Source organism: Phasianus colchicus, chromosome 5 (assembly GCF_987193195.1).
Source record: "Phasianus colchicus chromosome 5, bPhaCol1.hap1.1, whole genome shotgun sequence".
Lineage (NCBI taxonomy): Eukaryota > Metazoa > Chordata > Aves > Galliformes > Phasianidae > Phasianus > Phasianus colchicus.
The window spans coordinates 14,487,797-14,502,610 of NC_143440.1; the positions used below are offsets into that span (position 1 = coordinate 14,487,797).

Sequence of the window (14,814 nt, forward strand, 5' to 3'; positions counted from 1 at the left end):
TAACTAGAAATGTGAAAATAAATAGATGCACAGGACAAACTCATACAAATCTAAAAGGTATCTGTCTTAACCTTCCTCCACTACCAACCCCATACATTCCCTCTACACGAAGGATCAATGATAGAATAATAACATTTTATGTGCATTTTGTTTGGGATCTAGGTTTAAAAAAAGCCAACAGTTTGGTAATAAATAACTTGCAAATCACAACATGTTTTTAAGTTAACATTTTCCTCTATTCTCATAACTAACCCATTTACAAATGCATTGTATTCCAAAATTCCATTTTCTTTTTCACCAAAATATATGTTGTTGAAAGCTTATATGCCAAGTTTCCGCCCTAACTGATCTTTTTTAGTTAGATTTAAACCCCCTAAAGAGTACAATACTAATTTTAGAATTGTAAAATAGGATCATAGTAATGGAAATATTGACTCAACTTCTACACTAGCATACTAAATACACAGGCATAATAAAACTAAATTGATACAAGAGCTCACACATTAAATTTTCATTGCAAAGCAGTATGGAAAACCAATTGTTTTAATTAGAGAAAAATCATATTTATCCACTGACTATTTCAGAACTTTGATCTGATGTACATCACAGGCGTTGGCGCTACGATTAATCTTGTCCTTATTATACATGCATGAATAGTCTAACAGAGGAAATGTGAAGCAAAAAAAAATCTGACAACAACAAAAAATAGCGATCTCAGAATGTTTGCTAGCTCTGAATAAAGATTTTATTCAAGGCTGTCTGGGTAGAATGAGGACAAACTAAGCAGGTGCGTAAAGTTGCTCTTGTGATAAAATACTGAATGCCTTGTGCTGATGTAGGTAGTTCAGCAGTTATAGAACACAAGAATGCATGGCACGGGCAATAAAAGGGGAGATATCACAGGTCTGGGTTAGCAAACAAAGTAGATTTTGTTCGCTGAAGCAAACAAGGGAATGCCATTTTTAGAAACAAAGTAATTAAGGTAGTCTCCAAATTTGTAGCACTGAAACCTCAAAATGAATTGCACTGGGTTTTTGTGTTGCTTTTTTTTTTTTTTTTTTCTATACCAAATAACATAAAATTTTCTGAGCACTTCAGTACTCGTCTTGATTAAATCAAGCATTATAAGAACATCCAGAGATACACCAGAAACACTGACTGTTTCCTTGACTTCTTTGCAACTGAAGTGTAGTGTAAACTGCTATTTGGTTTAAATGCTCTTCTGTAATGAACACATTAAAAGCTTTTCTACTGCCTGATGTCTTAGTCAACTGCATTTCTGCCTCTTCAATATAAAGTACAATCTTTCCCAGCTCTTGAAATTCATGCATTAAGCGTAAATAGATCAGATACTTATGCTTACTTTGTTATGAAGTATGCAGTCTGAATAAATCTAAAGAAAAATAGAAAAACCCAATGGTAACAGATCTTCAGTGCTGCCCAGCTATCACTCACAGATCCTAGTCTAATACCACCTCCAGATGTCACTTTCAGCTCTAGCTAGAATGTAATAGCCACTCTCAGCATCCTAATCAAATGGTTGTCCAAACTAACCATCTCCACTTGAGAGATATCACTGAGAAAAAGTCCTACAATAAACAAAAAACTGGTAAATATTAAAAGTTAATTGAGTTCACCTAAAATTTGAAAATTTGCTCCTGTGTGCCAAAAAACAACAACAACAACAAAAAGGGGGTGAGGGGGTGGGACACTACAGCCGCTTTACACAGCTCAGTAACAACACAAGATGCAAGGGGGCTTTCTGGTTGCTATTTCTAGTTTATGACTAGGTCAAGTCAGCCAGAGTACATCATTTCATTCACTACTTCTTGAAAATGCAATTCAATCTGAAAATTAATTAGTGTTCCCCTACAGTTTCTATGGGGAGGTTCTGCAGCAGAACCTGGAAAAGCTTCTGATGAGAACTGACACTCTTGCAGGCTCCTGTTCATTTCCAAAATATGGGAACTCCAACCTCATTTTTTTGTTCCTCTGTTTCATGGTCTCATTTTATTCATCTCCATTCTTTCGTCAGCCAGTTCCTGCAGTACACACACCTGCAACACAGTGCACTACAAAGGTCATTGGATCCCATTTTCAGTGTTTAGCCTCACAAACAAAAGCTGTTTTCAGTAGCTCTTGTAAAATAAGCTGTTCACTCCCTGACTGTAGTTCTCAAGGAGAACAAGATGTAGGACAAACGTACTGCACAAAAACAAAGAGAACTGTGCATTATTAGTGAAGGCATGGGCAAACAGTCTGTGTTTATCTGAACTGCAGTTTTGTTCAGCCCTACCAAAATACAAAGGTAACTAAATTAAGAAAACTATCTGGCATGAAGTCTTAAAACTTCCTAGCAATATCATCATCTGTGTATCAAAACTCTCTAAAGAATGTAATAACATACAGCACAAAAGATTTGTGATGCTTTTTACTTGGAGTTAACTGACAATTTTAGACCTGAACGCAGTAGTTAACCTGTACACAAGTAACAAAACTCACAGGTGACCCAGCAGCTTTGTGCCCTCACCTGATAACTCACTGTCAGTTGTTTAGGTGTTGTTGTTTTTTTTTTTACAGTACAGCAATACGTGCTCTTTTTCTTTGGGACACTGCAGGCTGCACTGCCTTGTGCCAGTCCTCTCTGCTACCTCATCAGATGAATGGGAAAAAGCAGGAGGTCAGCATGCAGACTTAACAGGCAGCTCTGCCTATAAGATCTGCTCTCACCAGAGCTCCAGCACTGATCTCGACTATACAGAGTACTCTAATCTATAGCAATAAGCTTTCTGTTGTCCAGACCTTGTGCAAGATATCATTTCTGCACAGAAAGCATCAGAAAATAAAGCAGCAAATTGAAATGGGCCATGATTTTGAAAGCTCTGGGGAAAGTTATGACCATAGGCAGATAGTCTGACTGCAAGTTCTAAGCTGCTTCTGGAAATTCTGCAGCATTTTTCTTCTGCTCTGTACTAGTACTACTATTACTACACCTCACAAAACGCAGTCATTGTAATTAAAAAGAAACAGTATTATTTAGGCACAAGAAGAATAAAAATAATGCTTAACTATATACAAAACAGCTAAATATCTTAGGAGGGAACTCTGAAAACCCTACAAGAACTATCCCTACAAGGATAGTTCTAGTCACGAGATAGGAAAATGAAGTGAAATTAATTAGGCTTTGCTAAACAGGAACACTATTTTGCTTAGAAGTAAACCTATCAGTGTTTGTTGAATTTGGTCCTTAGTGAGAAATCACATATTTCAAAATTAAGGGAATAGGAAATTCTTAACTAAAGCTGGTGTTTGCAGACAATTCCTCAATCCAATCCAAAGGAATGGGCATAGTGCAATATTCATGCATGGCTATATTCAATAATTGCTTCTGGCAAATAGTGCTCATGATTAAAGAGACTGCTAGCACAACCCACATAATGGTTTTCCTGAAGGATGTTTGTTCAGATGTGAAGGCTGGAAATTGTGTATCAATCAGTGGATATCAAAAGGAGAGCTCCCATCCATCTGCCTGAGGCGTGACTAATTTCAATACTTAAAGGGAAGAAAAAAATTAAAAGAAAAAAAAAAAAGGAAAAACAACTTAAGAACAACAACAAAACAAACAACAGAAACAACAGGACAATAACACTCCCTGATGAAGATCTTCTTTGAGAGACTTGATAAGAACATCTTGCTGGTTTGGTTAGTTTGGTGTTTTAATTCTTGTTTTTATTGTCTTTCTTTAGGTCTTAGTGGCTGTATGCCTTGTTATACAGAACAATGTCACCAGAACAATTGTACAGAACAGTGTAAACCTGCCCTATGTAGAAGAGATGGAGCATGTTACTCGTGTTTTATTTACAAATAACAACTTTTGTCTTTTACAAGGCATGCAAGACAGGCTGCCATCAGCAGAGTTATTTATACAATACACTCTGCATTCAAAAGCAGCAGTAATACAGACAAGGCTTTATTCCATGTGACAAGGTAACCACAGTTTTCTCCAAGAAGCCTACAAGCTAGCCAATAACTACAGCCCGAAGTACTGAAGGAAATTCAAATAAAGTCCAGGATGCCATTTTACATATGGAAATGGAACAACAATATAGATTTAAAAATAACAACAATGACAATGAAGAACATTTAATTAAGAGTTATGCACCCTATGGGTATGCCTACAGTCAGCAAAGCAAAGCAATATAATAGTACCCAGTTCCAGATGGAGTTTAGTTGTGGTAACATAGACCATATAAATTACCTACTTTATACTATGCTGCATGTTCTTTTACCAAAGAACTACTTTATCTCAGTGCATATCTATGCTGCTAACTAAAAAAAAAAGAGAAGCACTATGCTGTAGATTGTGAAATGATGGGTGTGTGAAAACAGCACCAAGTCCTGCTCTTTTAGATGTATTATCTGCTACAAAAGCCAAGTCAGACCTAGGATACTTTTTGAGCAGTGTGTGCCAGAGAGATCATATAACTGTGGTAGTCTTTGAGATAGGAATTGCAAATTACTTTTTGCATACCCAGTCCAAAACAGATGGAGATAGGTTTTCAGTGAGCGGAATTCGAGCCATTCTGAAAATTCTGCCTAGAACATAACTGAAACTTTTAAGAACTAACAGTTCAAGAGTTGCTTGTTGTTTTGTTTTAAATAATTTGAGATCCTCAGCAGGAAGCATCCATCAGATATTGGGCCAAGTTTGTAGGTTTTTTTATTAATTTAATTTAAAAAAAGAACAATTAAAAATCAACCAATCAAACAAAAAGAAACAACAATCAAAAACAGACAGACCTGAACTCATTTCAGTTATGTTTTGCTAAATCCTTCTGACATCTATATTTAGACCAGAACAAGGACACTAAATTCTACTTCTAATATTAAGCAAGTTGCATCAGAGACTCACTGAATACGGTAACACAGCCCAAATGGTATCCTGAAATAAATTATAACAGGAAGATAACATGACCATAATTAAATCTGTTGATTAAACAACTTTACTGTAATGAAAAAGAATAAATAACTGGCATATGTATTAATTGAGCAGTAATTCCTTGAAAAGAAAATATTTCAATATCCTGACAGATCTCATCGCCTCTGTGGAAAGAAAGCATTACTGTATTCCTAGAAAGCCAATCTCATCTGTCACGTATTCAATTTTTAATGCTAATGCCAATGACAGCATGTGTTTTTAAATGCAGCCACATCTGCCATTGTTTATTACTGAGTCATGTGAGTCCTGTACTGTAAAATAAAAATACAGTGATGATATGAAAGCACTGAAGAAGATCCTTGCCAGAAAGCCACTTCCTTGCACTACACAGCAAGTTTTCTGGTGCTAGAGGGAGCTTTCTATCATGGCCAACGCAGAGAAAAGAATTCATCAGCAGATCTTAGTAGTAACCTACACAAAATCTGTTGGATTCATACAAGGCTATATGTAGAACCTTCCTTCCTCAAATAGAGTGTAGTAGTGTTTGTAGAGAGAAGACAATATAAACACACACACGGAGAAGTTTATAAAAAACTATCTCTCAAGAAGATTCTGTTAGTGAAATGGAGGTATGAGGGCTGCTCCAAACATAATCATTGACTCATAGAATAGAGTGGCTTAAGTTGGAAGAAAGATCATCTAGTTCCAACTCCCTTCTTTTGAACTCTAGTAGGAAAAGGAAAGGAAAACAATTACAAAATGAAAATCCCAGAACATAGCAGCCAGCATAATATTTGCATATCATGGGAGAAAAGGAGGGAATTGTTGCTAGCAGAAACAACAGAATTAAAATGAGCTGCCAAATCAGTATGTACGCATAAAAAATAAAAAGACAACTGTCACTACCAGCCATTGCAGCAGAGATTTATGAGCAAAACTGAAGACTCATCTACATGTCAAAGTATGGGATCATCTTAGAGACACCCGTAATACCTGTGAGCAAGATAGTAATAAACTTAGTGAAGAGGAATGCCACGTAAGGCTACTGAGTTGGTTCCAAAGCAATATAGTAATTTAAAAAGGTCCTGTGCCCATATTTATTAAGCATCTCAGATGATCCTTGTTTTGGAAGTAGTCTATTCTGATGAAACAGGAAATTACCGTACCAAGCTGAATGATAAATCATAGATAAGCATAATAACAACAACAACAAGAGGAAAACACCAACCCTGACTTAGCAAGCCTTATTGTATTAGAAGGTTGAATCCTACCATGAGATATGCAGCAAGTAAATTACTATAACAGATGGGAAGATGGCATATAGAAATAAGAGTAGATTTTTCTTTACCTTGTGTACGTAACTTGATCACTTTGGATCACATAAGACTAGAAACACCAAATAAAACCACAGATCTTCTATAGTATTTTCTTGGTTTCACAGACTCATGAAATCAGAAAATTTATTGCAGCAATAAGAAGCCACGTCAAAGTGCTGTTCTCTCTCCATGTCTGCTTGAACTACGCTTCATATTTGAGACTGCTAACATGTAGAATTGCCATACTTACTACTCCCCACCATAGGGCATCTGCATAGCTGCCAAACTCCGTTTCTCCAGAATCATTTACAGCATCTTTTTCAGCCAGGTACACAAAATAGGAGGAAAAAATCAGGCCCAGAAATCCAATGTAGAGTGTAGTTATCAGTTCCTGCAAACAGAATCAAAATAACATTGATTCAGTACTGTTAAGACATTTAAGTTACATATCGCTGGTGTTTTCTAAAAGAGAACTGGTTCAGAAAAATGCAATTTCAGCATGTAATAAACACCGACACCAACTGTTGGCTGTGCAATTTAATAAGCATCCACTCTGCTCAACGATGAAAGAATTTACTGAATATCTCATGACTTGGCCTGGCATGCACTGTCTGAATGTTAGAAATAACCAAATGTTCCTCACGTGCAAATTAACTTTTTGGTCACCAAAATTTGGATGGCTGAATTTTTCAAACAATGCTACTACATTCAAAACAACTTTGTGACTTAGATATATGGTTTACAGAAACATTCATATTCTGTCTTAGAAATCTCATTCTCTGTGGTTAAGTCCACATATGCATCAAAAGTTTTCCAAAGCGTAGGTGAAAATTTTTAATAGTTCACATACTTTTTTATCCCTTGAACAGGATAGAACAACTGCTTTTTGATAAAATAAATGACTGCCTGTCTCCACATTGAATATATTTAACATTATCAGGATGTCTGCATATACACTGTTCTGAATATAGGAACTTAAATTACTATTAAACAAATGGCATCCATTATTTTGCCATTCCTTGGAGTACACAAACTTACTTGTCTGTGTATGAAGACGACCGATCCCAACAGCCTCCATGTGCCACCCTGACGGTCAACATGCAGCATCCGCAAAATCTGCAGGAAACGGATGCCCCTAGAACAGAAGTTTTAAATGAGTGAAGAGGCCAAATATACAAGAGAAGAAAAAGAGGTTGAGAGAGGAAATCTGTGTATTCCAAAGGACCGTTTTAAAAGAGATGCGCAGTATTTTATGGTAGACTTCAAAGTCTGCCTCTTTGAGGAGAGGGTGTGCATGCCTACATGTTCACTCCTACCCCAAACAGACATAAATCCATTGCTAGAGCAAGAAAATTACAACCAGAATACAGATTAAAAATTTTATCCGCACTACTTCATGACGTTACTGTTTCACACCTATATGTGAATGGTCATCTGCTCTGTTACTCTGTGAATGTCAGAGGAGTGACTGCTTTTCACCCTTATGGGAGGTAAACAAAAGGGGGGAAAAAAAGCCACCTAACTCAAACAGACAGCATTATTTTCTTCTATTGCATATAATTACCTGATAGCTGAGGTTGCAAAGACTTGACCTTTAGAGCCCACACACAGAACTATCATGGAAGCGACAACTACAATTAAATCTGAAAAATAAAAGTCAGTTGAAAAAAAAATGAGTTGGAGACAACTTGTAATGCTTCCACAAGGCTGTTACTACAACCAATGTCAGTTTTACTTGGAACATGACCCCAAGTGAAGGCTATCAGTTATATCTCAAGAGATATCTCTGCTGAAACAGACATTTTATAGCTGCAGTCACATCCGAGAGGCAGTTTCACATATATATAAAGTAAGTTGAAAGTACATATTATATATGCATACACACAGAGAAGTTAAACTAAGCAACTTTATGATTGTAACAGTATCCAGGTACAAAGTTTTGTAATTTGCACTTGAGAAGCTTGCAAATTGTTTATGAAACAATTCTGGTATATTCTGGTCAATGACAAATAGCATTTCTGAGTAGTGGAAAGAACTGCCAGAAAACAAGCTATATTGTGCTTCTATAACAATACTCCTCTCCAAAATTTGTTCTGTTTAATCTATTTATATTTTAAGTGCTTCAGGGCAACTGTCTTTATATAGCTCTCTCTCATGAGTGAAGATTGCTTCTGGGTTATTACATTTCTCTTGGTGAAATTAAACACAGGACAACCATTCTATAAAAAATATGAGTTATGACATGTAGAGAGAAGGCTAATGCAATTTCTGTGAACACTGAAGTCAGTCAGGATATCAACTAGAATGGTATCCAGATCCAAATGCATTGCTGAGAATCAGTTTTTAATTTAATTGGTACACGAAGTAATTGTGGTGTATCTATTGTGCTTCACCAGGCAGCGTGTGCCTCAATTAGAGTGCAAAGTAACTCATTTTAGATACTCAGAGGGCTTTCAGGGGAGAAAAAAATAAAGGGGATTTCAGCATCTTTAAAAGAAAAGAAGTTGCAGCAATTCTAAGTGTTTGGATCCCGAGGTTGCAGGAGACAGGACTATGGGCGAGACTTATTTCTGGCAAAGCTTCAGATCACTTGCGAAAAGAAAACACACTGCTTTTCTGGAAAAACAAGCCAAGCTACATTTGTTTTCAAAAGAGTGCCTTGGATTTCTGAAAGGAAATTCAGATCTACGATAATACTAATGACAAGAGCTTTCCCTTTAACTTGGCTTCCATTTCCACTGAAATTTATCTTTTCAGAACTTTGAAGTATAACCGTTACTTGGTGTTTACATCAACCTTGCAAGCTGTGCATACTCACCAATGATTGAAATAGGCTTCCTAGCAAAACGAAGCCTTCCCCATATTCCAACATATTTACTGCGACATCCTGCTGACCATAACCGAACCACATATTCTGTTCCAAAGAATACCACTAATACAATTTCCTAAAAGAAACAGAAGATGGACAGCTAGGTTAATGTTCTACTGTCTTTCCATCTTTTTTTTCCAGTACCTATTAGGAAATGCTAAAATAAAATGTACGATTTGGAAGGTAAAAAAAAAAAACCCTCAAACATAAACTATTCAAAAACTATTCAAGGTAACAGAAAAACTGGCAAACAAAAATTAAAGACTGAGAGCAAATGTAAATACTTTAATACTTTAATTGCATGCAGTTTGGCTTGCCTACATGTGCAAGAACTGAAAACCATTCCGTACAACTCACTTGGTCTCTCTAATTCAAACAAAAGGTTTCCTAACCAAGCCAAAGAAAACAAATAGAGTCCATATTCAGAAGATGAGTATTTTTCTAGTGAATTTCATTTCAGGAAGAGGTGTGCTTCACATCCCACTGACCATACCAACCACACATTTATTTATACTTTTTCAATCTTCTTTTAATCTTACATGGATGAAAGTAACACTTCTAGTACCCACTACTGACATGTCAATACCCAGGTGTGCTGAAAACACTGTAAGACATCAGGCACCCCTTCTTGTCAACAGTAAGAAACAGGAGTCTCATCTTGAAGTGCTGTGGGTACCGAGCCACGTGTTAACCACAGACTGACTTCCAGCTTTGGAAATCTGTACAAAGCCATAAATCTCAAAGACATCAGACATTTCTGTTGGTACACAAAGGTACCATTTTGTCATATTTGGAACTTGGTGTGCAGATAATTCTTGCTTTTCTAGAGACTGGTTGAGTGTGGCACATTTAATATAGTTACCTCAAATACCAAGGTATGGCAGTACTTCTTTATTGGCCAACTTAACTAATAACAGGTCACGTTCTCTATCACAGTCAACAGCAGACACTGCTAATTGGAATGGTAACAGTGGCTTGTAGCTGAAAATACACAGCGCGTGGCATACAGAAAAACTAAAGCAGATTAGATACTACAGCTCTGTAGGACAACACAGATAGTGAACTCCTTATTACAGAGAGCAATTTAATATGAAAAAGAAGATGAAATGCTGCTGAACATTTTACCCAGCTTTTGCCATTTCTGCAGTATTTGCTGCTGTTTTTCATGAGATCAAATTGGCAAATGTTACTCAAAGTGGTAGCTATGATGTTCTAAATCAACTAAAATATACAAGATGCAACCTTAACCCAGACAACACCAATTAAAGTCACATCATCAGCTTCAAAGATGGACAGGACATTGCCCTGAACAGTCAGTAAAACAGAAGCCTAGCAGCAGTAAGAAAAGGGGAAAAAAATTGTTATGCATTAATACACTTCATGGTATTATTTGTGTGGCTTCTAAATTCCATTCTTCTGATGGCAGAAAGCACTCATCTCAGGGCACTTCAGAGTTGAAATTACTCCGTGGCACTTCCAAAAAGCTAGGAGAATGCCAGGACTCTCCTCCTCGGTTATGAAAAATCTTATCATGCTGCATGATGTCAGATGCAGCAGAAGAACATTACAGTCAGTTATATTGTATTCCAATTACATTTTCAACATCTAATGAAATTGTTCAGATTGTTGGCTGTAATGAATATAAATCTCAGACCCTTTGACCCAGCCAAGAATCTCTTGTACAGCTTGCTGCTGAAAGGATCCATCAGAACCCTTCACTTATCTTTAACTAATTTGGAGTATTATTAAATCTTTTTTTCAATAAAATAAAGCCATATTTAAAGTCATAAATCTAAAGAATAGTCTCTGTAGCAGACTCTTTAAGGAAAGATTGTGTCTTATGATAGAAGCTCCAAATGAAACAAAATTCTCCCTGGTCCAGTTTCACTTCAAGTCGTTGAGGAACCTGCACCAAATGACAAAATTAATAGTGCTGTTTTCTGTGAGGTTCCATTACTGCAAAACAAACTAACAGAGGCTGTCTTTGCTGACCAGGTGACTGCATTCATTTCCAGGACATTTTCAATAAACTCTAATATTCAAGAACATTTCAGTCTGCAGAAAACGAATGCGTCTTCTTTCATCGGTACTAAGAAAGAAAATCCCTCAACAAAAGACAATAGCAACTGAGCAAAGAGCAAAAACTGCCCTTCATTCAAAATAATTAATTGGAGGAAGGGAAGTATGGCCTCACATCATATGCATTAGCCATTAGCACAGACAATACTCTTCAGATAACCCTGAAAAGCAGGTTACAAAAAAGAAAGAAAGAAAGAAAAACAAAACGAAGAAATTTAGTAGGAAAAGACAAAAAAGACAAACCCACAGGAAAGATTACGTTTTAGCACAATAAAACAGTCCACGCTCAGCCAGAAACCAGGGGCTTGTCAGGATTGCAGTTTCATTTTGATAGCAAGAAGGTAAAAATTGAAAGCCTGGATTGTGCTTTAAAGAAGTGTGTATTCTCTGCGTAGGAAATTTGCATCGGAGCTGTGTGTGTATGTTTTTTAAGGCCCCTCCATGGTTCGTTGGCTAACAGGAACATTGGCAAGTATGCAAATGTGGGCTGTTCCAAAGACAATGCAACAGACATGCAGTCAATGGTTACTGTCATCCAGTTCTTTGCATGACACGCAGACAAGCTTAGAGAACATTGATTGTTCTATAGACTCCAGTGACTGGAGGGAACGACCAGTCGGCTTACACCAAGACACATTTTTCACTCCTGACGTTTTGATAAAGGCTTATTGACCTAAATGAGACCCGAGTTATTCAGGGAACATCAGGGGTGAAAGTGCACAAGCTGTTCTTCATGGTCATGCACAAAACCTCCAGGTATCCATTAGCAACTGGCAAATTCCCCCTCCCCTGCCCGTGGCTGTGTGACAGACAAAAGTGTTTTTAATACCTTGCATTGCATAAGTCTAATAAGTAATCCCTCAGGGGCAGAGAAGCCCGATGAATTTCTTGTCAGTACACATTTATATTAGTGGCCAGAAACTTGCAGACAACAAAGAAAAAACAGATTAGAAAATTATGCTTTACTGATTTACCAAATAGGAAAGTGCTAAATTTATTGACTACTAAATAGGAAAGCACATCCTATTTTTTCTATATAGCAGATTAACATGAAACGTAACATCAACTTGAAGGATGGCAACCTGACCCTTAGTTCATGTATGCAGCTGGTAATTAGGGTTATCAATTTACTGGGATAGTTACACTGCATAGAGAAGTAGAGTCTCACACCTGTGTATCTCAGAAAATCTGAGTCACACTACAGATGAATAAGGGCCACTGTTTCTCAGACACTTTCTCCTGCATGCCCATTTAACACATAGCTACTGTATGCACCATTAAAATGCTTTAGTGCATCTCACAATCTGCTAGACTGAAAAACCACTTCAGGAAGATTCAGAATGAAAATGATACAGGGAAATGGAAGGATAAAGCACTGAGCAGGCAAAGGGAATGTAAAGAAAGAGTGAAATAAGAAGCAAAGCAACAGTCAGCACAAGGGAAAAATTAAAATGCAGAAGAAACTGCAGGACACAGGTGAAGATTAAAGCTCAGCAAAGGAGTTTTCTTGCTTAAACTTACATGTGCATATGAGAACTGCACTATGCAGTGACACACAACCCTTCTGATCTCCTTTCCACAAGGTGAAAGCAGAAACATCTTACTGCGATTAAAAAAAACTACACTAATATGAGAAAATGAGCTCTCCAAGAGATGGAAGTCATGTATCTTCACGCTGTGAACACAGAGAAGCCCTCTTGCATAAGAGACTTTTTTTTTCCCCCCTGTTATTAATTTATACATAGCTCACTCACTACTGCCATCCCTCCTGCTCAGCCCAGACACAGCTTCATGACTGCAGCCGCATCATCCCAACACAGGCAAATACCCATTAACCCTGGAAAGGGAGGCAGAGCAGATGGATATGAGATACACATTCAGACAGCTGTTTCTGAAGAACTCTGTCAGTGAAAATAACTCTGCACCTGTGAGTAAATGACTATATATGAATTCATACCACTGTTAACTACACGGAACAGTCCTCGTACAGGACAAGCAGGCAGGACTGGTGTAACAAGCTTCAAGCCTTTTCACAGTTCTGGGTGAAACAGACTCCCAGGTGGCCAAATACCAGGTATCAGACCAAGACATTTCTCCTCATGGCCAGTAAAGACATTTGAATTCTCCCTGGTGCCTTGGGACAGCAGTGTACTTAGTGCAAGGAATCCATTTCAGAAGACTGTGAAAAAGATAGATTTTAAAGAGCATATAACACTCACTTCCACAGTTTTGGCATTGAAATACAAGTGCCTTTGGATCGATCAGTTACTACACAAATAACTTTAGGAACTATTTCAAGCATAATTAATCTCAGCCTGAGAAAGATAGAACAATTACCTTGCTAAAGTACACCTCAGCTTTTTCTAAAGGAGCTTATACTGGATCCACAAAAACACAGAACCCTGCAAAACATACACACACTATCTGTCATTAAAGCTTGTAATGCCACAGTTCCCATGGAAGGGAAGGACTCGAGGAACAGATTTAATGGAAAGCAGCTGCTGTAGGTAAGGACAGTTTAACCATTACCTTGATGAATTTCAGTATACTACTAGGCAAAAGAACAAAAAAGTCTTTTCCATATTTTTTTCCAAAAGACAATGGGAAAAGAGCTCTCCATGAAGAGAACTGTAGCTGACTTGAAAAAGAGATCAGACTTTTTCGGCTGTGCAGTAAGAGATTCAGACTTATCGAAACACACGCTTTGTTTCAAACAAGCAGGGCTGTTTGTGAACTGACACAGAACACATCATGACACTGTAACAGCTATTTAACAGAGAAGGAAGTTGCCTCTGGATGCTGAGAAAACATTTACCTGAAGGAACACATATGCCGAGGCCCAGCCTACAGATCTCAAAGGTGTACCTGATCACGAGGTATCACAGAAGTTCATGCAGACACTTGACGTGGGAAGACTAGATAAGGTTTCATCTGAAACCTATTATGAACAAGGCCTTTACTTTAAGGGGTTGACATATCTTTTTCCAGCAACATCCATAAAAAGATGAGAGGTAAAATCCGTATTTCTGGTAGCCAACCTGAATTTTAGCTTTCTGAAGAAAAGCAAGGCCTGAAGACACTGGAGTTTCTGTATCCGTAATCAATTAGTCATTCTGATACATACAGAAATAACATCCTATAAAGCTGCTACAGTTTGGTACTAATGTTAGTGAACTCCCACTGCTAAAAAGCAAAATACTATCTTTCTTGTGGTTACACCAAATGAAGAGCTTTATTTTTTTGGGGAGATTATCTCACTCACGTTGGGATTTAAAAAATTTCCTGCCATCTCCCAAGCTTTACTGAGGATGCGACTTCTGATTTCTATCATGGGTTCCATTATCCTTGTTGGAAAGGTCAACCACGTTATTTCCATGACTTTTCCAAATCTGGCTTCCTTAAGATTCTAGCTTCAAGTGTGATAAAGTTTCCATGAATTCCTTTAAACAAAAGAATAAGTTCTTCCATAGCTTTACAGACATTACGTGCCAACCAGCATACCTCAGCTGTAAGATTCCCGTGGCCAAATTTGCAGTGATACCTATTTCTAAGATGAGGTAATGGAAGCTCTCTGCTAACTTTGAAGTAGAACAAGTAACCTCCTCTCAATC

At 37.4% G+C, this 14,814-nt stretch overlaps 1 protein-coding gene across 4 annotated transcripts in view; it reads right to left on the reverse strand.

Annotated features, from left to right (window-relative positions):
* The window catches only part of KCNQ1 (potassium voltage-gated channel subfamily Q member 1), a 335,168-nt gene that overhangs the window by 237,274 nt on the left and 83,080 nt on the right, over positions 1-14,814 (reverse strand). For all 4 annotated transcript variants that reach the window (XM_090140575.1, XM_090140574.1, XM_090140573.1 and 1 more), the window contains exons 3-6: positions 9,074-9,200; positions 7,820-7,898; positions 7,294-7,390; positions 6,506-6,646 (exon numbers count right to left, since the gene is read on the reverse strand). In XM_090140575.1, coding sequence (XP_089996701.1) covers positions 6,506-6,646; positions 7,294-7,390; positions 7,820-7,898; positions 9,074-9,200 — 444 coding nt within the window. The remainder of the gene's footprint in view (positions 1-6,505; positions 6,647-7,293; positions 7,391-7,819; positions 7,899-9,073; positions 9,201-14,814) is intronic.